At 36.7% G+C, this 26,101-nt stretch overlaps 1 protein-coding gene across 1 annotated transcript in view; it reads left to right on the top strand.

Annotated features, from left to right (window-relative positions):
- Positions 1 to 25,595, top strand: part of SLC17A6 (solute carrier family 17 member 6) — a 30,901-nt gene extending 5,306 nt beyond the window's left edge. Inside the window, exons 4-12 of the mRNA XM_063158148.1 lie at positions 13,796 to 13,910; positions 15,417 to 15,504; positions 15,605 to 15,691; positions 16,616 to 16,758; positions 18,893 to 19,042; positions 20,423 to 20,555; positions 21,255 to 21,365; positions 22,870 to 22,997; positions 23,441 to 25,595. Of these exons, the coding sequence (XP_063014218.1) occupies positions 13,796 to 13,910; positions 15,417 to 15,504; positions 15,605 to 15,691; positions 16,616 to 16,758; positions 18,893 to 19,042; positions 20,423 to 20,555; positions 21,255 to 21,365; positions 22,870 to 22,997; positions 23,441 to 23,773 (1,288 nt within the window). The 3' untranslated portion in view covers positions 23,774 to 25,595. The remainder of the gene's footprint in view (positions 1 to 13,795; positions 13,911 to 15,416; positions 15,505 to 15,604; positions 15,692 to 16,615; positions 16,759 to 18,892; positions 19,043 to 20,422; positions 20,556 to 21,254; positions 21,366 to 22,869; positions 22,998 to 23,440) is intronic.
- Positions 25,596 to 26,101: the final 506 nt, after the last annotated feature.

The following is a 26,101-nucleotide window of genomic DNA, read 5'->3' as shown; positions in this document are numbered from 1 at the left end:
TCAGCCGTAAATAGCTTTAACTCTTCCCAGGAGTGGGCAGCGTGAGGGGTGGGCTGCACGGGCACCCACAGGATGAACAGGATGGTTTGTGTGTGTTGAGACTGAGAGGAAGGAGAGAGAGTGGCTAAAGCAAAAACATGGTCTCATAAATAAATAATTAAATAGCTTTTAGACAGACCTACAGTAGAAAGGAGTATTTACAGACAGAGAGATGCACCAGTATCCTACCCTTAAAAACAAATAAATCAAAGCCATGGGCAGAAAGGCTCAGCCTGGTGAGCAGGATGGTTTGTGTGTGCTTCAGACTGAGAGGAGGAGAAAGTGTGGCCAAAGCAAAACATGGTCTCCTAAATAAATAAATAAATAAATAAATAAATAAATGAATGAATAAATAAATAGCTTTTAGACAGTAGAAACGAGTGTTTACAAAGAGAGAGATGCTCTGTAACTGAGGGAACACCAATATCCTACCCTTAAAAACAAATAAATCAAAGCCATGGGCAGAGAGGCTCAGCCTGGTGAGCAGGATGGTTTGGGTGTGCTTGACACTGAGAGGGAGGAGAGAGTGTGGCAAAAGCAAAACATGGCCTCCTAAATAATTAAATAAATTAATTAAAGAAATAATTAATTAAATAAATAGCTTTTAGACAGATTTACAGTAGAAACTAATGTTTACAAACAGAGAGATGCTCTGCAACTGAGGAAACAATAATATCCTACCCTTAAAAACAAATAAATCAAAACGTATAGTTTTTAAACTGGGGTGTCCATTGTCTTTCTGTTTACAAGACAGAGGTTCAGAAGTCTGAAAGACTCTTTCAAACAGCCATTAACAGCCATTTAAAGGGTTATTTACCTCTTCTTCCTCCTTTAATCATTTTCGAATCTTTACACAGTCTGTAACTACTCAGGGTTAATTGGAGTTTTGGTTGAGTAAAGGCTGCAGAATCTGACCCAGAGAATCAAAAGCTGTCTTCATTCACCCAAACAACACCAGAAAAGCCATTTGAAACAATTCAGATGTAAAGGAATGCAACTACAGAGATTTGCAAGACAATGGCAGGGACATTGCCGGGCAAAGTCAGTAGCAGAAGCACACAGGTTGTCATATCGAGTCAGATTTTTCTCCTTTTCACAAACATTTACATTAATGACAATAGCTGAGGACTACTCCAGTTAGGGTGGGTGTATTTTATCTAGTTTGGTGTTATTGCTGTGGAAGCCCTTCAGGTGTGTTTTATCATTCCCAGACATCTCATTGCCCATGTGTCCTGTAGGGAACCCAGTGGTGGTGTGATGAACACCTTCTCTTCTGTTTGTGCTTTCCACAGACAAGTCAGTGACTGTAACTGGACCAGTGATGTTTTTTCCCTTGGGGGACTGATAATTATACGATTATCTAGAATTTATGAACCTCTCAAAGATTCAGACACCATCATGATACTGCTGATACTCAGTGTGGTCTTCAAATTTCATCAGTCATTTGGGGAATATGCAGAAGTGCTGATAAACTTGTGGGTACCACAGGATCCAGACGATCAGATGATGTATTTACCTTTTGGTTGACTGAATTCTGCTCAATAGATGACACTTGAGGGCAAGGTAACATCAGAGAGGGAAGGACCCCTCTGAAAAGGAGCCTCACTGAGTAGGGGTCTTGAGCCATGTGGGACTAGAAACACATTGCAAGCTTCCAGCTCTACTAGAGTAATGCTAATGCTCTACTAAAGTAATCAGTGTCATCCCAAATGTTTATTTGCCTTTATTTAGCAATGAGTGTGTTTAAGTCAATGATTTTGATCTCGGATTTTTTTGTGGGTAGTTTGGACACATTGATACCAGTATGTGTGTAGAAAAATTAGAGATTGCTTTAGGGATTTTTAATTGCTTCAAAAAATGGCTCATGTGCGCTTGAGACTGAGAGGAAGGAGAGAGTGTGGCTAAAGCATAAAATGGTCTCTAGATAAATATCTTTTAGACAGATCTACAGTAGAAACAGTGTACAGCAGTAGTATGGGTGTTGGAAAATTAGAGATTGCTTTAGAGATCTTGAATTGCTTCAAAAATGACAGTATAAAGAGATGCCTAGTGAAAGAAGCAGCAAGAACTGTGTATTCAGGGCACATGTACATAAAAACATTACTAGGAGATAATCTGGTAATCTGATAATAACTCCACTGGAAGAATTGCTTGGTATAAGTGTATGCTTTGGTCCTCTGGAAAGAGATGACAAGAATCAGCAATTGACAGCCCTACAAATGAAAAAAAAAGCTTAAAGAGTAACAATAATGACTACCCACTACTGGTCCAAGCAGAGAAATTATGTTGTAGACTTTTTCATTGGGTTTTAAATTCCTATAATGGAGGTTATATTTTAGCTATTGTGAAATGCTTGCAGTAGAGGGATAAATAATCAAAATACAAGGGATAAACAAGTGTTAAGGGCTGTTGCCATGGTGAATTTTAGGCTACATGGTCCCATAAAAAAGGACATGTTTTGTTTATAATCTAGAAATTTAATAAATGGAAATTATTATTCCCCATTTCACATTCATGCTATTGCAGCTGTCTGTGAATAAATTATCTGCTGTGCTGTCACACACATATGGGAAGGTGTGAAACTGTGCTCAGTTTTATCACCTCATCTCAAGATAATTTGAGTATTATTATATTTTAAACTTCTGATACACCCTTTAAATATCCTTTATGTTGGAAATCTGTAACAAACCCCAAAAGCAGCACTGAAATGTTGTGGCAGTATTTCCTCACTGATTTCCTAAGTGAACTGTTTAAAGATTTGCTGTAAATCAGGAAAGATTATTTGAAATTAATGGGGCATTGTTAGGTTATGCAATAGAGAGTCAATTCCCAATGCAGTTACACATTTAAAATAGAAATATCAGTTTTGACTGTATGTGCCAAGCATTTTTTCAAAAGTAAATCTGCAATAATCACAGCATATTTTTTATACAATGAAGCTGAGTAAAGGGTTTAGCTCATTTGTGTGTACTCAAACATGAGAACCTTCTGACACAAAGAGACCCAAAGGGCAGAATAGAATGCCAATTTTTTAAAAGTTAAAATCACCTGTGATAATGACATATATTTCCTATTATCTGTCAAAGCTCAAGTCCTGGCAGTATTCTCATTAAAAAATGTAACTACATGACCATACTGCATTTCTCCACAATGTAATTATCTCTCATCTATGCTGAACTCTTAATCATTGTCATTCTAATCTGAATGAAATTATGCAAATTAGCATTTCACTTCAAATTAATCTTTGTTTCTCAAGTGCCATTCTTCTTGTTATTAAAGGCTGAGTCCTTCTTCCCAGCCAGTAATCTGATAGGATTATTTGTGTGAATAAAATGAATGATATTTCAGACAACTGTCAGTGCACCTTGTCTCAGTCCCACAGATTTTCACTGAAACTGTCATTGGCATGTCAGTGAAATCAAAATCTCCCTAACTCTGCCTTAATTAGGACAAGCATAAACATTTAAGGTCAAGTATAGGTTTAGAAATACAATGGAAAGATGTCCAGAAGTGCACATCTTTACCTTTCCCTATTTTAAAAACAGAAATTATTCCATTCTTTTAGCAGGCAGGCATGTTGTGTATTTTCTGCTTTGCAAACAAAGATTAATTCACAACACGAGCAGGGGATTAGAGGCTGATTAAACAAGTGCCAACTTCTGAACTCCCGAGGACTTGAGCTGACCCTGCATCGTGAGGGAGCCCCAGAGCTGCCCTTGCCAGCCCCACATTTCACATCCATCCCAAACCCTGCAGGCCAGGCTGCTCTCTACCCTGGCACTGCTCTGGGCTCCTCTGCTCCAGGCAAAGGAGCCAAAACTGCACAAAAACCCCCAGGATGGCTCTGTCACCCTGCTCAGTGCAGATCCTTTGAGTCCCAGTCTCTCCAGGAAGGGCACTGGGGAGACTGGTGCTGCCTCTGCCATATGGTTCAGGGCCCTTCCATTTCTCTGTCACGAGTGATGAAGCTGTTTCCACAATTTAATGATGCAACAAGGGATTTGGGTGGGGGTTTTGCTTGATAAAAGGGGGCCTCAGATGTGTGACAAAAATTAATAATGTATCCAAGCCCTTATTAAACTGGATTAGGTGGCGGGAGGTCGGCTCTTACATATTAATGCTTCATGAGGGGCTCCTAATAGGATTTACTGCGAGGAGCACAGAGACACATCCCCCTCCTCCCATACACACATATCAATGAAAATAACCTGCTTTATCTTGATTTAAGAAAGCCAAATAAAGCTATTGTACATGGCTTCTGGCCACAGACTCAGTTCAGTTTTAAGCAATTCTCCTATGAAGCATGTTCAGCCTAGGGAACAAGCGTTCCTCTCTAATGGCAAAGGTAGATTATTGTCTCTGGTTTTTGGATGGCTGAGCTCATCTTCCACTCCAATATTCATGGCACAATCCCAGTTTTGTTAGCCCTGTGCTGTTTCATGCAAGTTAAAGGCCCAATTCAGAACAGAACACTGCATTCTGTCTATCATTTAGGAAAACATAAATTGTAAGGGTGAGAGTTTCACAGGGGGATGTTTACAGGAAATGGGTCAGCAGAGTCATTGGGAAAGAGCCTGTACTAGAAATAAATCAGAATGACTGTATGTGCCATAGAATAGCTAAACAGTGCCTCCCCATGATGGCTTCAGTTCTGCTTAGTTAATTTGAAATACATAAACACAAGTAAAACTTAACAAAAGCAGGGTTATTATCACCAAAGGGGTACTGGGGACAGCCAAAGGTGACACAGAGACTCCATCATCAGGAGGCATGAAAAGGCACTTTATTATTAGAAATGTACAGTTCTTATGGAAACAAGGGTGGCCCTAAGACCTGATTGGCCTTTAGGAATCTTCTCTCACACTAGAGGTGAATAGCACACTCTGAAGAATCATGTCACAGACGTATTTTATGAAAAATCCTTTTGCCAGGATTTTTTCTCCTGAGAAGCTGAGAGACCTCAAAGTAAAAGAAAAACAATGATTATCTGCTGCTGTGAAATGCAACAGGTGCATCTGTGATTGGTCCATGTGAATTTTTTCTACTGATGACCAGTCACAGGTCCAGCTGTGTTGGGACTGTGGTCAGTCACAAGATTTTATTATCATTCCATTTCTTTCTTTGCTAGCCTTCTGATGTCTCCTTTCTCTTTCTTTAGTATAGTTTTGATATACCATTTTCTTTTAATATAATATATATCATAAAATAATAAATCATGTTTCCTTCTGAAACATGGAGTCAGGATTCTCATCTCTTCCCTCATCCTGGGACCCCTGTGAACACCACCAGAGAATCATGTCTGTAAACAACAGCTACAGAAAGAGAGATAATAATTGTTTTAATTCTTTCTCTGAGCTTTTTCACAGCTTCCCAGGAAAACCCTGCGACAGCTCGGTCTCTCTGTATCCAGAGGATATGTGATTACCACAGGGTGATTACAGACCGAAAAAGACAACTAGACTAAGACAAATATTATCAGGAGTATTTAGGTTACAAAGGAAATGACCAAGTGAGATGATAGGTATATATTTTTTTAAAAAATCAATACAAGTAGTGTAACCAAATCTTCCATTTATCCTTGACTAATTTTTTCAGGACTAAATCTAAAATTTTCCAAATTTAGCCCTCCTTGTTGAGGGAGTAGGGTTATGTTTGAAATTTGAGCTTATTTTTTACATTCCTTCCTCCATTGATGAAAATCCTTTGAAATCTTTATCTGTGTAAAATCCATGACACAGCGTTCATAAAATTACACCAGATAACTTCAGAAAATCCTAGAATGGTTTGGTTTGGAAGGGACCATAAAAAACTCCCAATTCCAACCCCCATGTCAGGACACCCCTTTCAGAACGAGCTGATGAAGAAACTTCTTATTTATTAGGATTACATCATCCCAATATGTCGATGCTGTCAACTTTGCCCACAATTCTCTTCTAGTCCTGAGTTTCCGCAAATCCATACTGCATTAACAGTGGTATCTAAGAAATAATTAAATAATAATAATAATAATTAAATAATTATGATATTATTATTATTATTATTATTATTATTATTATTATTAATAATAATAATAATAATAATAATAATAATAATAATAATAATAATAATAATAATAATAATAAAAAAATAAACTGTCTCTGAACAAAACCCAGGGATGCTTCTGAGCATTAATAGCACACACTCTGTGCAACAGGTATCCTTAATCACCTCTATTTTCTTTGTTACTTCAGTCCAAAACAATTTGTACACTGGGTTTGATGCAACAAAATGTTATTTAGGTTGTTTTCATTGCGTAAAACCACTCATGTCACTGTCATTGTGCTCTGAAGGAATCTGCCTTTGCTCTGAGCAGTCCTGACACAATCACCTGTGCCCCATAAATCAGAAAACACCCCAAAAAGCAGTACAGATGCCCAGCTTTTGAGTCCAGCACATAGCAGTTATCCTCCCAAACAACTCCAGAAAACATTTTAAAATTAAACCTACAGGTGATTGCTGCAGTAAATGTGTTATATATCTCTAAATCAGTTGAACCACAGCATGTTGGTAAGGTGATTTGAGTGAGACAGCCCTGGTTTGAAACATTATTTAGCAGGTTACATATTTAAAGAGCAAGCTGTCCCAAAGTTAATGAGCTAGAAGAAATGAGTTAGAGCTTTATCTAGACATATATAGACATAATGAGCTGTAAAACAAAACCACAGGTTGAGAGATTCCCCAGCTGAATTCAGTCAGGAAAGAGGGAGGATTGGTAGAGTGAGCACAGGAATGAAGGAAAAAAGCAAGACAAGATCTAGAGCACCTGATTTGCTTAGTGGCACAAAAGAAAACAGGATTGAGGCTGTGGAAAGTGAAGAGATTAAAACCATTAAAATAAAACAACATGGGTAGAAGACATAGAGTGGATATATGTCTTATATATATCTATATATAGATATATCGATATATATATAGATACATATATATAGATATATATATGTGTGTCTTCTATATATAAGAATAAATATATATATATTCTATATATAAAAGATGTATACTGGATATATGAAATAAAAAGTTGAAAAACTACTAAGTGGGCGAAATGCTGGTAACTTCTCAGCTGGAAACTGATCTGTTTATGAAAGGATAATGTAATGCACTTGCTGGTAAGAACAACAATTTGAATTTAATGACCCAGGGTTCTTTTACATTTAGCATCCATTCCAATGATGCTGTCATCCAGCAGTGCCCACGTTTTTATAAAATACACATTGACATTGCAAAAACCAGGTCTGTGAGCAGGCAATGAAAAACACAGCCTGAACACTGTTTGTGGGCTTGGTGGAATCAGTGGCATCAGTGGGGTTTGAAGAAGGCAGAAACGTAAAGGACTTCTTCTTCTGGCTTGCTGATTCACATGGGTTTAATCTTTGCATGGCATTTCACATCAGTGCTTGATGCAGCCTCTTGAATCCTCTGTTTTGCCCAAAGTCTTGTGAATATTTTGGGATTTTTTCATCTTCCAACCTGGCAGATCGAACCATAGCAAATTCAGGCCATCAAAATGCACGAGTTCTGTATCAAACTCTTAGAAGGCCCTGATCATCACACCTGATACAGGTAGAAATGTGCTTTGTAAGGAGAGAAATGTGTCAGTTAAGCCCTGAAATTTCTATATATTCCAAGAAAAATCTAAGTTGAGGAGTTGATCACAAACTGTCATTTACAGAAGAAAACATTCTGAAAAGCTGCTGTAAAGCCCACAGACATTCCAGCTAGGTCCTGTCTTGCTTCTTTCTAGATATTGTGTTTTACTGGACAAAATGAAGCATTTAATACAGCATTGAGCCTTGCAGCTCCTCTCAGACAAAATATTGTTTGGATTGTGTGAAAATACAGCAGAACCATGTCTGTGTTGTGTACAAGGACTCTCCCAAAATTACTGTTCAATAAAGAACAGCAAAGGAGAGGTAAAACCCAGCCTAGGTTTTTATATCTGTTTCATAAAATAAGTCTTTCTTCAACATATTTCATGTCATTTCTATAAGGAAAACGGCAAACCAACTCACCAGCTTGAATCCAAATAAATTAAATTTATTTTATAATGGCAGGTTTTTACATCTAGTCTTTAAAGTGGGTTGGGAAAACTTCAGAAGAAAGCTTGTGTTTTCAATCCTCTTTGTTTTCTACACTATTTACCTAACAAATTTACCTAATGAATTTACCTAATGAATTTGTAACTATGACTTATTTACAAATCAAGTATTTGATCAATACACATACTTCATCCAATGAAAATAATGTCCTCTAGAATATGATCAATATTCATGTGAAATTGTCAAATCAGAGGTTGTTCAGAAACAACCAGAGTTTACATTTCCCATAGGTTCCTGCTTACAGACAGAGTAGACCAAATTATAATATTTTGAATTTAATTTATTGTAGTGATGCAAAATGCTTTCACACACATCCCCACACACCCACCCACACCCTATGATTTCCTAGAAAATGAACAAAATAATAAACTTTCCTATTCAGCAGATAGATCTTCCATGACATGATGATCAGTGGCACTTTGGGGGGGTAAAACTATTCAGTTACACTCCTGAATTAATTTTCTATGGAAGCCATTGAATGCTTTCTAAATTTTTGTATTTTTGAATCCAAATCTGTTCAAATACATGCAATGGTGTTTTGTAGTTGTAAGTGACCAAGGCTTACTGTTCTTTAATTATTTTGAATTTCAATGAAATTATGTTAATAATTCACTGATAGAGCATATATTTACACATCTTAAAACTACAGCATTTTCTTGTTTAAAGGAATGTTTAAAAATTCATTTTAAATATACAGAGTTACTTTTCAATCTTTTTTAAAGGACAAATTTAGTTAAGGTACTTCATATGCTTTAGAAAAATTCATTCTATTTCTATTTCTAGACTGAGTAGATTCAGCCCCAAAAATCAGAATTTTAATTGATCTTCAGTGTTTTGTTATTATCCAGAGAATAGAGATGTCAATATTGTGGAATTTATCAAATACATTAAAAATTGGCATAAATAAAAATGCAGGAGGCTCAGATGAGGAATTGATCCCACCACATAGACACGTTTTAGTTTTATGTTCCATGAATCCCTTGCAGCAATTTTCATTGCCAGTCCCTGGGGTAGAGGATGCCTCTGATGAGGGCTCCTCACTTTCAGCTGTCCTGTGTGTAACTGGATATTCCCTCCATCTGCCTGTGCCCTGTGCCCAGCTCGCTTTGGGAGCTGACTCTGCTTCCAGCTGTGTAACCAAATCTGGAAAACTCTGCAGAATATCTGTAACACTGCAGAGTGCCCATGGAATGTGAATTTCCTGACAAAGGAGGATGACAACAGTGCTGCTGCACAGATGCAGATATTAGAAATCCAAAAATACACTTGTTTTTCTTTTGTTTAAAAGAGAAAAATGAGCCAATTGACTTGGAACCCAAACAGATTAATTCCCCTTGCAACCTCATTCCATTTTAAGCCCTTCTCCTGAGCTGTCAAAGTAATTTCCTTTCTCTTCTCCTGTCCCAAATGTCTCACATTCAAATAAGATTTTGCTGTTATTACTCCTTACATTGCAGGAGGATTAAGTCACAGTCAATGACCTTTGAGGCCAGGGTCAGCAAAACACTGAAGATCAGTGTTAGATTCTGATTTTTGGGACTGAGTCTGCTCAGCTTCAGAGTAGAAATACTTCTACTCTAGAGTAGAATTAGAAATAGAAATAGAGTAGAAATACTTCTACTCTACTCAGAAATAGATATAGAAATAGATAAATAAAGCTTTTTTTTTCTGTTTCAGGACTGCTTCTGGTCACTTGTGAGGACCAGAATTTCTTGGGGTTTTTCCCCTCTCCTTGACACACTACTACTGTATTTATTGTGTTCTTCTGTATGTGTTTATTTTCTTCCAGATGTAGTTGCACAGTTGCTGATTTTGAGTCAGGAAGGAATTTTTTTTGCAAGGCTAGGGGCTGCTGCAGACATGTCATGGCATTTTAATTCCATCCTAATGCAAGGGCCCAGAATTATGGCAGTGCCATTGCTCTATCTCTGCACTGTAACTCCAATTCCCCAGAGTTTACCCTCAGTCTGGTAAAGGTTTTGCTTTGTGCCATGGCATTGAAACCTTCTGTGGGGTTTGGAGTATGCCCAGGATGAAATGGATTTCCAAGGGTGCCTGGGGATGGAAGTGCAGCCACCTGGATGTCCAAGGCTGAGCTCAGCCCGGGGGCTCCAGAGCCCAGCTGTGCAAACACATCTGGACGAGGCACCAAGGGCACAGCAGCTCTAAAAATGTGTGTCCAGCAAGGGCCACAGCTCCTCTCTCAGTGTGACACCAGAACGCCAGGAGGGCAAAGTGGTGCTTGTACAAAATTGTACAAAAATGTACAAAATTGTACAAATTTGTACAGATTGTACAGAACTGCAGTGGAACAAACACTCCTAAACAAGCTGGAAACGACAGTGGAGCCACACACACACTTAATTTGCCATGGCTACATCAGAAATCTAAACTTTCTAACCCACTGCTGGAATTAGCCTTGTAGAAAAATTGAGCAAGATGCTCTCATTAAACATAAAGCATCATAAATCACTAGCTTAATAGAAGAAAAAAATGTAAGCAAAAAAAAAAAAAAGGATAGCACAATTTGAGGGTTTGATGTGTGAGTCAGCAAAATGGTTTAGAAATGCCCTAGGAACAATCAGAATGTTCCATTTCCCAACTAAATATATTCAAATGTGAGCTGCATTCAAATATATTTTGATTGACTTTAGCCCAAAATAAGTTTTATTTGATCTAAATAATAATAAATATTGCTAAGTGAGATGTTTAAAGCAATAAAAGAGTAAGGCTTTACAAAAAACAGCACTGTATATTGTTAGGTAGTATTTAGTATTTATGGAAATAGAGCTAAGAAGATTAAGGGGCCTTAAGGAGAAATGCTTATGATATTTATGATTGTGTGCTGAGAGATACAAAGCAAATATAGGAAGATTTATTTGCTCTTGATTAAGAGTTATAGAGGAAATGGACTCACTAAAATTGCCATGCATGACATCACTTCTAATAGGGACTCACAAAAAGCATCAAAAAGCCATTTCTTGCAAGAATCATAATTTAACTCTAACTTATTCTGCTTTCAAATCATTAGATTTTTGAGGAGAGAGAGGAAGTCATTGTTATAAAGCATAGTTCAGAGAGAGAATTGGCTCCCAAGTGATGTTGCAGAATTGTTTCATCATCCAAACCCTGGTGTAAGTGAATATTCACCGGTGCTTGTGTGTCTAAATGCAGGCCAGATGTCAATGTGGAGGAAGCATGTCTCTGACCATTCCTTCAGTTACATTTTCCTTGTCTTGAGAAGGAGCAGACTCAAGGAAAGATCTTCTCTTCAGTAAACATGAGGACAGAGGCAGCTCTGGGAAAATCAGCTTTCAGCTGTGTGCAAGTAGAAGCTGATTTCAGATATAGGATTAAAAAACTTGAGGGAATTTCCTTGAAGAAGGATTACCTACAGCACCAATCTTGTAAATCTCATCCTTGTAAAGAGATGGCATTTTAAAATATTCTATTTTCACGTGATTTTACCAGGACAAGACACCACTGGAGTTTATGTGAACATAAGGAGGTGTTAAATTCTAAGGAAATGAAGTGCAGGTAGTTTTGGAGTAGAAATTACACTTTAAGAAATCAAGAGTAGAAGACAATTTAGGTCAGAATATTCCTCACAGTGCAACACAATCAGGTACCAGCAAATGTATGGAACATGCTGACAAGCAGAGCCAGAAATATGCTGTACAGACAGATAAATATTGTTTTATTGACCTAGAGATCAAAGGGAGCACAATGAGGAGAGGAGATTTAGGGTTCTTTAGCCCAAAAGATTCCTTACCATGCCCTTTAATATGGGTCAAACAAAAGTGGATACACTCAGCTTGCTATTTGAAGATTTGTTTCAGACTGTGATTCTGCATACATGTGAAAAATGCCAATCATTTGTTTATAAAATTTTTAAAGTTTAATAGTAATAAAATGGTTATAAAAATAGTAATACAATTAGAGTAATAATAATTTGGACAATTTGGATTAGGACAATATGAGACAATAGAGAAAAAGAGTTATGGATGTCCAGGTACCTCTTTCTGGGCACAATAAGCCCAAAAAAGGACCCACATTAACAGAGGATTAACCCTTAACAGCAACAGCCTGCTGCATATTCATACACCTCATCCATGATGCAGAAATTCCATTCAAACACAGGATTCTGTCTGGGCAGTGTCAGCTTCTTCCTCCGAATCTTAACAGCGCCTTCGAGGCAGGAAGAAGTTTGTTTCTTCTGATAAGGGACCAATAAATTCTCTTTCTCTGAAAGATTCAGGTGTCCTGTGGCTGCTGTCTCAGTGTGAATATTTTCTTTAAAAAAAGTATCCTACATAGCATAGTTTCTATTGTACCATTTTTTATAACTTAAACTATATTTAAGACACTACTTAAGAGAATTAATGCAGCATAACTTTCTAACACAACACATATAATATTCATTTCAATATTTGCAAAAAGCCACTCATAAAATACGTGCATTTTTCGCAATACAGAATGTGGAATATTGTGCCTTTGAGGAGGATTTTCATCATGCATCTTTAGCCCAAGGTCTGTTTCTCAGTGACTCATGGCACTGTACCAGTTTCTGAAGAACACAAGTGGAGGTCAAAGGTTTCTGTCAAATCAGTTCCACATCAGATACTCTGATGTCATATGTCATCAGATTTATATTTGCATTATGTAGCTTTAGACAAAAAAAAGACAAAATAATGCTGGGGAAAAGGTTTCCTCCTACAAGAGGTGGATTAATGGAATCAAATAAAAATTCAATCAAATCAGTGGAATTGAAAATTAATCACCACGTCATGCATTTATTTAGACTTTGTAAGGTGCTTTATTTCAAATTAGGGTGCTGTGGAATCAAATTGAGAAATTTTCAGTGAGTAACCTCTGAAAAACAGCAGTCAGAATTATCTGGTTTCTACAGATATGTGTTTCCAGATTGATTATACCTTTTGTCTAAGAAAATCCCAGCTCTAAAATTCTTCCCCATGCTTTTGGCCTGTATGAAAGTGAATTCTCTTCTGCTTTATAAGGAGTGAATGTATGGTGTCACTTTCTTACAATTAAAGTACACGAGAAACTCTTTTCCTTACCATCTGTTTCAGCACACCCTTTGGAGACAAATTCTAACTTTGTTTCCAGAGGGTGGATTTGATTTGATTGAAATTAGTGTGAAAATTAAAGTGGGTGTTTATAGGTAAATTAATATCTATACCTGTGATTGCATAAGATATATTTCCTTCGGAAATGATGCTAAATAGATGAACACATCCATGTTTGGGCTTACAAAACAGATAATTACACTAGATGGAAGCAGACATTTTTCCAGTGCAGTCAGTACATTCCCCATATAAAGAACAGTAAAATATCTATACCTGTGATTGCATAAGACATTTTTCTTTAGGAAATGATGCTAAATAGATGAACATACCCATGTTTGGTCTCATAGACAGATTATTACTCTAGATGGAAGCAGACACTTTTCCAGTGCAATCATATTTCCAATGCAATCATACATTCATATAAAGAACACATGTAGGGAACACCCACATTGGTACATGAGCATATGTATGTAGAACAAATCAGTTGGGAGAGCACTGAAGTCACTTCCTTTCCCCTTTTTGCTGCCTTTGCAGGGTGTTTGGTGCTGCTATACTGCTGACATCTTCCCTGAACATGCTGATCCCATCTGCAGCCAGGGTGCACTATGGATGTGTCATCTTCGTGAGGATCCTGCAGGGCCTTGTGGAGGTATGGAAAACTGTAAAACTAATAAATGTAATAGTGTTTGTTAGCCTTTAACTAGCAGCTGTAGCTCTGCAAGGAAGATAGAAATGGTTGTAAATTTATTACTGATGGTGAATGTAAAGGATTTCAATGTATGAATTACTGATGTTTGATTTTCCTTCAGCTATGAAATGTCATGGCAAAATGAGATATGCATTTAGCACTGATGTTTCACTGAACTCCTACACTGCATAAGGCTGATACTGGTGTAATTCTCAACAGTTACTTGTTGGTCAGCATCACAGAGTAAATATTTAACAACAACCTAAGGTTATATCTTAAGTCCTGACCATGCTATGTTTTTGTGGGAATGAATAAGAGATTTACCATAATTTAAAAGAGGGAAAAAATAATTGAGCCTTTCCCCTTTTTCCTTTCCCCTTTTTCCTTTCCCCTTTTTCCTTTCCCCTTTTTCCTTTCCCCTTTTTCCTTTCCTTTCCTTTCCTTTCCTTTCCTTTCCTTTCCTTTCCTTTCCTTTCCTTTCCTTTCCTTTCCTTTCCTTTCCTTTCCTTTCCTTTCCTTTCCTTTCCTTTCCTTTCCTTTCCTTTCCTTTCCTTTCCTTTCCTTTCCTTTCCTTTCCTTTCCTTTCCTTTCCTTTCCTTTCCTTTCCTTTCCTTTTTATATAACCTTTATATAGGTTATTTTATATAACCTATATTAAATATATATATAGATATGATGTATATGCATATACCATAATTTGCATATGCCATAAATAACCACAAATTTGTGTACATTTGTACATCTTAATCAGGAATTACTGTACATTCTATATAACATCTTCTAAAATTTAAACACTGCAGGTTTAATTTTTCCATTGCTAAGTTAAAGGCTGGTTTTGAAGAGAGACCTAAATGGTAGCTGGTTTAAAATCAAGTCAAATATCATTCAAATGCTTACTTTATATGCTGAAGTAGGTTCATTAAAGAGAGAGGGAAAAAAAACTTCTCTTAAGGGTATATTTCTTAAATGTTTATGGATCTTGTTTTCTAGTTGTAGAGCAGTGTCACTTTAATCAGTATTTCCTAAATTTTGCTTTAAATGTTAGGTAAAGAAAATAAGGGTTGGATAAATGGGTCCTGCATTAGAAAGACTTCAGAGAATCTGTGTTGTCATCCTTCCCTTGACTCTGGTTCTTGTGCACTAATGCTCTTTAATTATTTGGAATTCTTTCCTGGAAGGGGGAGAGCATGTTTTATATTTGTTTAATTCAGTCTCTTTAATGATTTGGAAAGGAAACATGGTTTATATTTGTTTCTTATGGTCTCTGTAATGATTTGAAGTGACACACAAAACCCAGCTTGAACAGATATTGACGCTTTTCTGCGGCTGCGCTCAGATTTTACTGTAAAGGTGCAAAAAAGCATTCTCAACCTCTTGTTGATAGCGATTAGAGACAAAAGCTCATGCAAAGACAGCTGAGTGAGTGCCTGACCAGCTTTAGCTAACCTGTGGCACCCCATTTCCCAGGGGGTCACCTACCCTGCCTGCCACGGCATTTGGAGCAAGTGGGCCCCCCCATTAGAGAGGAGTAGGTTAGCAACCACCTCCTTTTGTGGTGAGTAACTCTGCCTTTCTGCCCTCCCTCTGTTTGTAATGCATGAGTGTGTTGAAACTGATTTTTTCCTCCCTGGTGACCCACGTGTCTTGTTTCGTAGGTTCCTATGCAGGAGCTGTGATTGCAATGCCTTTGGCTGGGATTCTGGTGCAATACACGGGGTGGTCTTCTGTGTTCTATGTGTATGGTATGCATTTCTGCTCCTCTCACCCCAGGATTGTGGCACCTTCCTCTACCCTTTCTAAAAATGCAACAGCTACTGTTAAGAGGACAAAAAACCCCCAGAGAAGTGGGACTTCTAATCTAAAAATACAGCCTAGAGAAAAGAGCAATGAGAGAACAGAATTTAAAGAGAAGAGTATGTAAGGAAGCAAGACAATACAATAAGAAAAGCTAGCTCACCTTGAAACCTCCATTACTTTTAACATAAGCAGTGCAAACTTCTGGGCAGATCTATAGTATCTCTGCTCACATTAACACCTCTCACACTGACAAAACTGCACATTTAGAGTGCCTGCCCTGAATAAGTTGTCCTGATTTTTATCTGAAGACCTACATAACTTTATCCACACCAGTTATGTTAACCTACACTGACAGAAAAGAATGCCCCAAGGGAATTCAGTCTGTGTTTGTGTGAATTAAGTGGAAGCATTATAGGAATTTAATAAACTACTCAGGAAGTTCATTGCTATGTTGAAAACGTTGCCAGAGTCTTCTATTCTGCAGGTAAAAATTTAGTGCAGTAATCAAACATCAGCATCTTAAAGCTGGATGGACCTTCCTTTACAGCTTGGTGAAATGAAATGGAAGCTCTTTCAGTGCAGAAATTGATGTTAAGATCACTGAATATTCACTTACAGTGAAATAATCCTGTAACCAAAGCAAAGACTACTTCACTGTGCCATAGTCCTGCATGTATTTTGAACAAGTATTATTCAGAGGACCAAACTCTCTGTTGTAGAGTTATCTCTACTGAGAGAACTCAGTGAAGAAGCACTGACAAAAATCAAAAATTGCCATTTAAATATGTTGTAATTCTTCACAGATTTTTCTTCCTTGTTTGCTGCTTTATTGTGCATTTCTTTTTAAAGTCTTTCTTTCTGTTCCCAAGGGAGCTTTGGTATAGTCTGGTACATGTTTTGGCTTTTGGTTTCATATGAGAGTCCTGCAAAGCATCCTACAATCACAGATGAAGAAAGGAGATACATAGAAGAAAGCATTGGAGAGAGTGCCAACCTCCTAGGTGCAATGGAAGTAAGAACATTACCCACACACTGGTTTCCAATGAGATAGTAAGAAAAATAAACACCCCAGCAACCAAAAAAAGACAACAACAAAAAAATCAAACACTCACCTTCTGATTGAAAAGTGTATTTTGAACAATTTGAGCAAATGTGTTCCTAGGGGATGGGAAGATCTTTAATCTGCCAGTGGATTTCTGGGTGGATTCTGCTTTTGCACTAAGAGATCACAGTTCTTCTGGCAGATAACTCATGGAATTTATGCCTCTTTGTCTACTCCAAATTACAAAAAAGAGGTACAGCTACATTTGAGACTGCAACTTTATTTAGACTTTTCTTATATCTTGAGCTGAAAAAGTCAGTTTCCTTCCTATATAGTAATTTCTGGAAGGTTTTCCTCTCCCTTTCCTTCCTATATAGTAATTTCTGGAAGGTTTTCCTCTTCCTAAAAGCAAACTGCAGGAAAAGCACTGCTCAGTGTCTCTTGAGGTCCCCAGAACACCAGAAAATGCCCATCCTTATTATTTTATGTTTTGTCTGCCAGAAAAACTGCAAGTTGCAATAGAGCATGCTTTGAGATCCATAAGAACATTTCCCATTGTTGCAGGCAACAATTCAGAACAATTCCCATTATTTCTCATTTTGCAGGAGACATGTTATCAAGCCTCTCATAATCTTAGTTCTGTAATGGTTTAGTTCTCAAGAACCATGTATGACCTAAAAACCATGTATGAACCCTGAAATTTCCAGCCACTGAACACTCCAATTGTGCTAACTAATAATCATCTTATTTCTGTAACAGAAATAATAATCTTATTTCTGTAACTGCTGAAAAGTTTTAAAGAAACTATTGCCATGGTTGTTCACTGACTCAGGAAAATAAAAAATAAATATTTAAGCCTCACTTCATCTGCCTAAATTTTTACACCACTCATTCCCAGTAGACCCCATCAAATTTCCTATTCGGTCAGAACACTGGTTCTTGATTGAACTCAGGAATTAACAATTTTTGACTTAGTAAAAACTTGATTTAGTATTAAAGAAAGAACTGAAAATATTACAGAGTCATTTTTTGATAGCTGAAATTTTTAGATGCTATTGAGGGCCTGTCTCAGTTGCCATTCAACTGCATTCAGGAGGGCTCATGGTTTTGAAAATCTGATATGAAATGAGTTACTTTGAAAGATGTCCATACAATTCTAATTTGGACTGTACAATTTCCATTTTTTACTGTGGCTTTTTGATTAAACATTTTTTTCAAAGTGATTATCTTGTATCAATAGTTTGGCTACTTCTAAAATATTTAAGCTGAAATTCTTCCCATACTATCAAGTTTGGGAATTAGATTTTCTGGCTGGCTTCTCATTAATTAAGTCACTTAATCCTTACTTCTCACTTAAGTGTAATTTAATAGATATACAAGGTGTTGCACATATATATCTATAGGCTGTTGTTTTGGGTTTTTTTGTTTTTTTTTTTTTTTTAAGAAAAGGCAGTATTCAAATCAATAGTAGACTGAATTCAGCCTGAATTCTTGCTGAAGTGATTTTCCAGCACTTATCTGGGTATGGATTCTGTTTTTGGACCAACACAGATGGGTGGAAGCCTGGGTTTGTGGACAGGTGCTGGGACTCAGCAGGGTTCTCCATCTGCCTTTCTTTATTTCTTTCTTTCTGCAATTTATTTTAAAAATACAATAATAAAAATAAAAATATATTGACCAAGCAGTTTCAGTTGAGACTTGATTTTAAAAAAGGTAGAATAGTGCAGTTAAGGTTTAAATGCTAAAATACCTGTTTGCAGTAAATCTGAAAGAAATAATGTAGTTAGTGCCAAATATAACTGTTTCCTTCCATGCAGCAATATTGTCCTTTAAAGACATTATTATTTAAACACACTCTTATTTTGGTCTAATGTTTATGTACATATTTATATGACTGAGATTAAAGCACTTGTACATACATGAGTGTTGTGATACAATTAAGTATCACTGAGTTTCTCCATTTGCGCATTTTGTGGTAACATTTATGTGCTGTGCATAGTTGTGCTTGTTGGACCACAGCTAAAGAAAAGGGTAGGGCTTTGGAAAGGAAATGGAGAGCTGATAATGACTGTCATGGTAACTGGATCCCCTTTCTGTGTTTCAGAAATACAAAACACCATGGAGGAAATTTTTTACATCTATGCCAGTCTATGCAATAATAGTTGCAAACTTCTGTAGAAGCTGGACTTTTTACTTGCTGCTAATTAGTCAGCCTGCTTACTTTGAGGAAGTTTTTGGATTTGAAATAAGCAAGGTATGTAAAAAGAATGTGAAGCTTTTATCTTAACCAAGCGAATATCAGAGCTAGTATTTGTAGTATTTATTAAGAAGTATTGTATTCAGTATTGTAGTATTACTACAATTAAGTATTGTAGGATTCATTAAGAAAAGGAAAGTGTTACACATCTTTATCATGGATTTACATCTTAAATCCTACTCATCCCAGTTCCTGTTTCCTTGACCAATATGAGTAAGTGACAAAGGATGGGGTAGGGAAAGGTGGAGGCAGAGTGAGATTTAGAGGTGATTTAAAGGGGGCTGCAAGTTAAGTGCTCAAACCCAGATTGTGCTTGGTATTAGAAATGTGTCAGCAGACCCACCACGCTCTGTCCCTGATGCCCCAGGGGTTGCAGAATCCCACCAAAGCTTCTAGAAAATGGATTTTTCCAGGTGTCTTTTAAAAAGCAGGGCCATCTTGTTCTAGGAAGACAGTATAATTTGTGTGTGTGTGTGTATATATATATATATATATATATATATATAACCTTTGTATGGTTATATGTGTATATATATATATGTATATATGTACATATATATATATATATGTATATACATGCAAATATGTATGCAATGTATATATGTGTGTATATATATATAATTTTAACCTTTCTATATGCACTTTTAATGTGGTGGGAGCTGCTCCCCCTTTCTCACTCAGGAAGGAGCAAAGACAGAGGCAAAGTGTGAGGTGTAGGGGTGATCTGAGGCTCCATGGGGTTCATGTGAAGTTTGCACCAGACCTGGGAGGTAAATATGAATAACAGATATATGATCTATTGGAGAAGTCCATATAATCTATTGGAGCAGCCATCACAAAAGAACTATCTCTTGTTTTGTCATGTATGCTGAGCACTTTGAATACCACCAGTGGATATTCAGTATTTTATCTTTCACTGCATACAAAGCTTTTCAGACACATCTTTTGCCCATGTGCACTTTGCAGCTTGGTCAGAAAGCAAAGACAAATGGCCATTGTGTGATGATGATCCTCAGGGAATCTGTCTGGGCATGCGAGCCTTGCTGCAAAGCTGCACTAAACACCGAAAGAAATGCAGCAATTCAGTTTTACACCTTTGTGAATTATGCGAAAATTCTGACACGGGGACTGTAAGTGAGGGGAAAAAGCTTTAGCTTAAATATAAACTATGAAAACAATCTATAAACAACAAGGGTCATGGCATCAGAAGTTCTTAAAAATTCTCACTGTACTTCATAAAATAAAATGAAAGACTAAGTTTTAACACAGAGTGTGATGTTGAAAAGAAATAATTAATTAGCCGCTGCATGTTTCAGAAAATGAAGAATCAAAATTTTCTTATGGTTTATACTTTGCTAATTCTAATTTTAATTTCAGGTGGGTATCTTATCTGCTGTGCCACATTTAGTGATGACAATTATTGTTCCTATTGGGGGACAAATTGCTGACTTTTTAAGAAGCAGGCAGATTGTTTCAACGACTAATGTGAGGAAGATAATGAACTGTGGAGGTAAGTCTCTCTGTTTTATTTTAAAGTTTCTTGAAGGGATTTGATGCTCATACTGTGTTCTGTATAGAATAAGGAGATAAACTGCACAGCTGTATGCTCTCAGGAGGAAACATTTCTGCATTTTTTATGCAGTGCAGATGTGGTTACTAAATAGAAGAAAATACAGGTGTTGTCATTGGCCATTTCCATAGAGTTATTTGGAATTTGGAAAACTATTTAGACTATTAAAGAAATAGATGAGGTTTTGGAGGGGAATTTGCCAACTCTTAGCCACTTACTCAGCTTTAGCTCCTAATTTAAACACCCTCTGCACTGAGAGAGCCCAGACAGATACCTGAGATTTCAGCCTTGATTTCTGAGGTGCCAAAGCCTCTTTAGCTGTGGCAAGGGCTGGAAAATTCACACTCAGGTTACCCATGAGAGCCGACTGGAATGGCCCAACCACATCACAAGTATTTATTTTCATCTTACAAATGACAGAAAGTGACAATAAATTAGCATATAAAGAGTAAAATAAGTATTATTTGAGAAAGGTAGAACGTGAGTTTTTTAGAGATGAAAGAAATACCTGATTGTATCCCACTCTGAGGCAGTGTTTTATTTGTGTTCCTATGAAACATCATGGCATTCTAATCTAAGGCCTGCAGTGTTTGAGAGGGAATGTAACTCCATGTCTGGTTTTATTTAATATTTCACCAGGTTTTGGTATGGAAGCAACTCTCCTTCTCGTGGTGGGATATTCACACAGCAAAGGAGTGGCTATTTCATTCCTAGTGCTTGCTGTAGGCTTTAGTGGATTTGCCATATCTGGTAAGGTTCTATTATTATTAACGCTTAAATATTTTATCTTGGGAGACAAAACATCTATCTTTGCTTTTATTCATGGATAGTAATTTAAAAGCCCACTCACTCTGGAATTCCCAAAGGACATAATTTATTTAAATATATATTTATTTAACTCTACATAATATTTATATATATATAATATTTAAATATCTATTATTTATTTATATTATTTATGGTCATCATAAAGGAATGTACATTTGGTATTACAGATTTTATATTAGATTATTTCTGTTCAAATAATTCAATCTTTTCCATGTTCATTGCAGTAAATTAGATTCTCTTCTCCGTAAGGTGCTAATGTACATCACAGATTTTTCTTGAAATCAAACATAGAAGACAAATGGACTGGTATTACATAATACCCTAAATTTACACATCTTTGTTTAAATAGAAATTTGGGTTTTTTCCCACTGTATACTGGTTATTTCTTTGTTAATACTGTATTATTTTATTAATTTGGGGCCTGTTAGCATTATATTATTTTGGGGCCTAACTACTAGGATTTGTTTTCTGAATTAAAGTTCAGCTATTGCCCTTTCCTGCTGATTCATCAACCCTTTGCCTTTCCCATTCCCATTCCCAAGTCACCTGGCCTTCCTTGTTTTCCCACTGTGATTTTAGTATCCTCTCCCATGCTGGCTCCTTATGTCCCAAACAGGCTCTCTTTCATTTTGTGCCAAACATCCAAAATCTCCTCTAATCAAATCTGTCCTTAATGTCACACATTATTCTTTTGGACAATTTGGGAAGTGTGTTGCACCTTCCCCAAGCTGACCACATCACACTGCCTGCCCTTTCCATTGTACCATCTGTATCCAAAGGTTTGGGTTCTGTGTTCACTTATTTAAGTATTTATTTTGGGAACAATTCATTCTGTCTCTTTAGATTATTTAAATAGTTGCTGCATATATTTTCAACAGAGCTGTGCTGCTGAAAATGCAAGAGAACAAGTAAATATCTTTCAAAATCAATTAGTAATTCAGTTATAGATACTGTTTTTTTCCTCCAATTTAACACTGAGGAATAGAAAATAACTCCCTTCTGCTGGTCTATGTGACAAAAAGAAAAATGTGGGCAATAGGAAGAGAGCATGTTACACACAGGAAGAAGAAAAGACATGTTATTTACAGCATGAAATGGTCATGAAAAGGACAGTGAAATGCAAATTATTTCCTTGCCTAAATATCTTCTGAGTTCTTTACTCCACACAGACACTGCTGGGAGGTTTTGGGGTTTTCTTCTGTAGTTTTGGGAGAAAATTAACCTGCTATCCCTTTAAAATATTTTCTTCAAAGAAAATGAAAACCCAGAGTCTCTCTAGGAGTATTTAAGTATTGTAAGTCTTTTAGAGATAAAGAAATGCAATTAAGCAGCCCAAACATGTTATAGCAAAAATGTCATGTCACTTTTCTCCACTGAAGCACTGCTCTGCTCTTGGTGTGAACACTCACTGACCTTTCTATTGCAGGATTCAATGTCAACCACTTAGACATTGCCCCAAGGTATGCTAGCATTTTAATGGGCATTTCTAATGGAGTCGGGACCCTGTCTGGAATGGTTTGCCCTATAATTGTTGGAGCAATGACAAAGAACAAGGTAAATGGAAATACCATTCTCAAATCTTCCAGTTTGGTACAACTGGTTTCAAGAGAAAGACCTTTCTATGATACAACTTGCCAGGATATCCTTGCTGGAGTCTGGGACTTGCATCCAGGGATGCAAATTTGAGGCATGCTGCACTGTAAGCCCATTAGGTTGATGCTTTTGTGGGCTGATGAATTTTTCACAGAAAGATGAATATAAATATTTCTGAAATGGATGCGTGAATGTGCTCTCACAGCCTCATCCCTGATTTAAATCTTGCAGCTCAGAAGAATTAGGTAAATCTATGAGCTACTCTGGCTGGGCAAATTTCCTCTTTACAGACACGTGAAGACTGGCAGTATGTCTTCCTCATTTCTGCTCTTACTTCTTCTTTACATATTTGTGAAGAATGCCAGTATGTCTTCTTCATTTCTGCTCTAATTTCTTCTTTGCAGACTCGCGAAGAATGGCAGTATGTCTTCCTCATTGCTGCTTTGGTGCACTATGGAGGTGTGATCTTCTATGGCATATTTGCTTCGGGAGAGAAACAGCCCTGGGCGGACCCTGAACAGACAAGTGAAGAGAAATGTGGCTTTATTCATGAAGATGAACTTGCTGAGGAGACAGGGGACATTACTCAGAATTATGTAAATTATGGTACCACCAAGTCTTACGGTGCTACGACCCAGGTCAATGGTGGATGGCCTAATGGCTGGGAGAAAAAAGAGGAATTTGTACAAGAGGAAGTACAAGACTCATACAACTACAAGGAAAGAGATTATTCATAACAAACCTAAATATTTGGTATATTTTGTAGTGTTTGTGATTAAATTCATTGTGATTGTTTGCACACAGAAATAAAATGTGGTATAAACATGTAAACACATATCAAACAGGAAGGTCTTACTGTAAAAAAAATACATCAAAGTGCAATCTGTATGAGTTGTGATGTTATCACTTTCATTAAGTTATATTTGTTCTATAAACATTAGAGTTTTAAGGGTTTACTGGTCAAAACTATAGAGGCAAGTAGATACTTTACAGCATACAAGAGCTAAAACTCATAATTACAGATTAAAGCACAACTAAGCAACCAAGTTGGCACATCTAATGCTCTTTTTAGAAAGCCAAAATTACTTGATCATTAAAAATGCACTTATATATTTGTTACACTGTATTGAGGCTGTGTTAAAGACACACATTTACTCAGTGCAATGTGGGAGTTGTGTGTTTAGCCCAGGACAAGAGCTTTCTTGAGGAAGAAAGACTGAGTCCCAGGCGTTGATGAGGATTGATCCAGTTCCCTTGCTGGTAATTGTATCAAGCCTAAAGAACAAATAGGGCATATTGTATGTTTCTGGTGATTACATGCTGCAGGCTAATCTGTGATAAATAAAGGAATTATTTAGGAGTTTTATACTGAATGTTTTGGGCACAAATCTTTATTTCTATCCTTTACAGAATGTCATGAAAATATAGACGTTGTCGTGTTCTTCCCTGCATTTATCAACTAATATAAAAACAGTATAAAGTATTGAGTCTGACTTTTCAGGCAGCCTGGTAAATCCCTTTATCAAAATACAAGCTTTATTATTCTATTCTTTGCAGTATATTCTGAATTTGTACTGGTGTCTTTAAAAAGAGAAAAAATACCCCAATATAACATAGAAAAGAATATAGTATTTTACAAAATTCCAAAGAGAAGTTTACTATGAGCAAATAGCCCTATAAAAAAGATGCATTTGTTTTGCAGGATATTTTGAAACCAATAGAAGAAACAGAGAATAATTTAACCCTTATTCTTCCCTTAATAGCTTTCATATTTTTACACATTGTGCCACAGTTGTATACATAGATATGTTTATTGAAGATACTGTAATTATAGAAAATGTCATTATTTTAGAAATCCCTGAAATAAAAGATGTATTTGTCTTTCAATCAAACCTAATAATAATAATAATGGACACTGAATATGAGTAACATAAGGTCTCACACTAAACCAAAGTGGTAAATAACTAGTGTTGGGTTGAAAGAAGCCAACAAGCATCACGCTTGTCCTTTGAGCATAACTCAACAGTGACTGCAACATTAGTGTACCAAGCAATAAGTGCAATGCATTATGAAGTGCATAACCTTCTAGATGATATATTAACCTACATTTAGCTTGTTGTATATACTTGGGGTTGTTGGGATTGAACCAAACTGAACCAACTGGAGTTAGCAACGCCAGACCACTTCTTAATACTCTAAAATGACAACAATGATCCATTTCTTAATTCAATCCAATGAATATTATTGTATGTAATAATCCATTCTGGATTCCTGGTCTGTTCATTGTATTGTGCTAGTGATTGGAAACCCTGCTACCGCAATATACAACTTGAGGATTGTTTTTTCTCCTTTTTTTAAAATGCAAATCATACCTTGACCTTAAGAAAAGAAGTATTTTGCTTTGTGCCTCAAAGTGATGTAAAACGTGACCATAGCTTTTGCTGTGTTTAATGAAAAAGATGTGGACTGTGTCACTTTTGTTGCTGCAAAAAGTGTTAATAAAATGCTCTATTTATCCTTTTATATAAAAAGGACCACTAGAGTTTCTTGTAATTTTTAGATGTGTTTTAATGTAGATGACTACATTTATAGTGACTGCAGAGCAAATTCTGCTACTGACATGGAGAGAGTTTCTCAGCTGGGAGCTCTGCTCCACACCCAAACTTTCACATTTTCTGTTCTTGCTCCAGCCCTGTGGTGGGAGAGGGACCTGTCCCCAGATGTTTGTGCTCCCAGGAGGATGGCTGGCATAGGTGTGCAAGGAGGATCAGAGTGAGAGATGCAGTGAACCCAGGAAAGACAGATTAATGTGTGTTAGCAAATAAGATGGCACAGATGAAAGAAAATTAAAAGGTATGCATTGCTGTTTGCGAAATTTTTCCTTTTCTCGATTATCCAACAAGGCTCCTTAACTGAAACATACTACCTCCCATCCATTTTTAGATAAACCCCACAGCAATCAGTAACATTAAGAAACACTATATTACATAGTAAGTATTTTTCTAATAAAATTTTTGCTTTTCAATAATTTTCTTTCACCAAGTAGAATAATGCAGAAACATCAA

The sequence above is a fragment of the Melospiza melodia genome, chromosome 6, assembly GCF_035770615.1.
Source record: "Melospiza melodia melodia isolate bMelMel2 chromosome 6, bMelMel2.pri, whole genome shotgun sequence".
In the NCBI taxonomy this organism is placed as follows: Eukaryota; Metazoa; Chordata; class Aves; order Passeriformes; family Passerellidae; genus Melospiza; species Melospiza melodia.
Note: the sequence above shows the minus strand (reverse complement) of the source record. Positions and strands in the feature narration are given on the sequence as shown.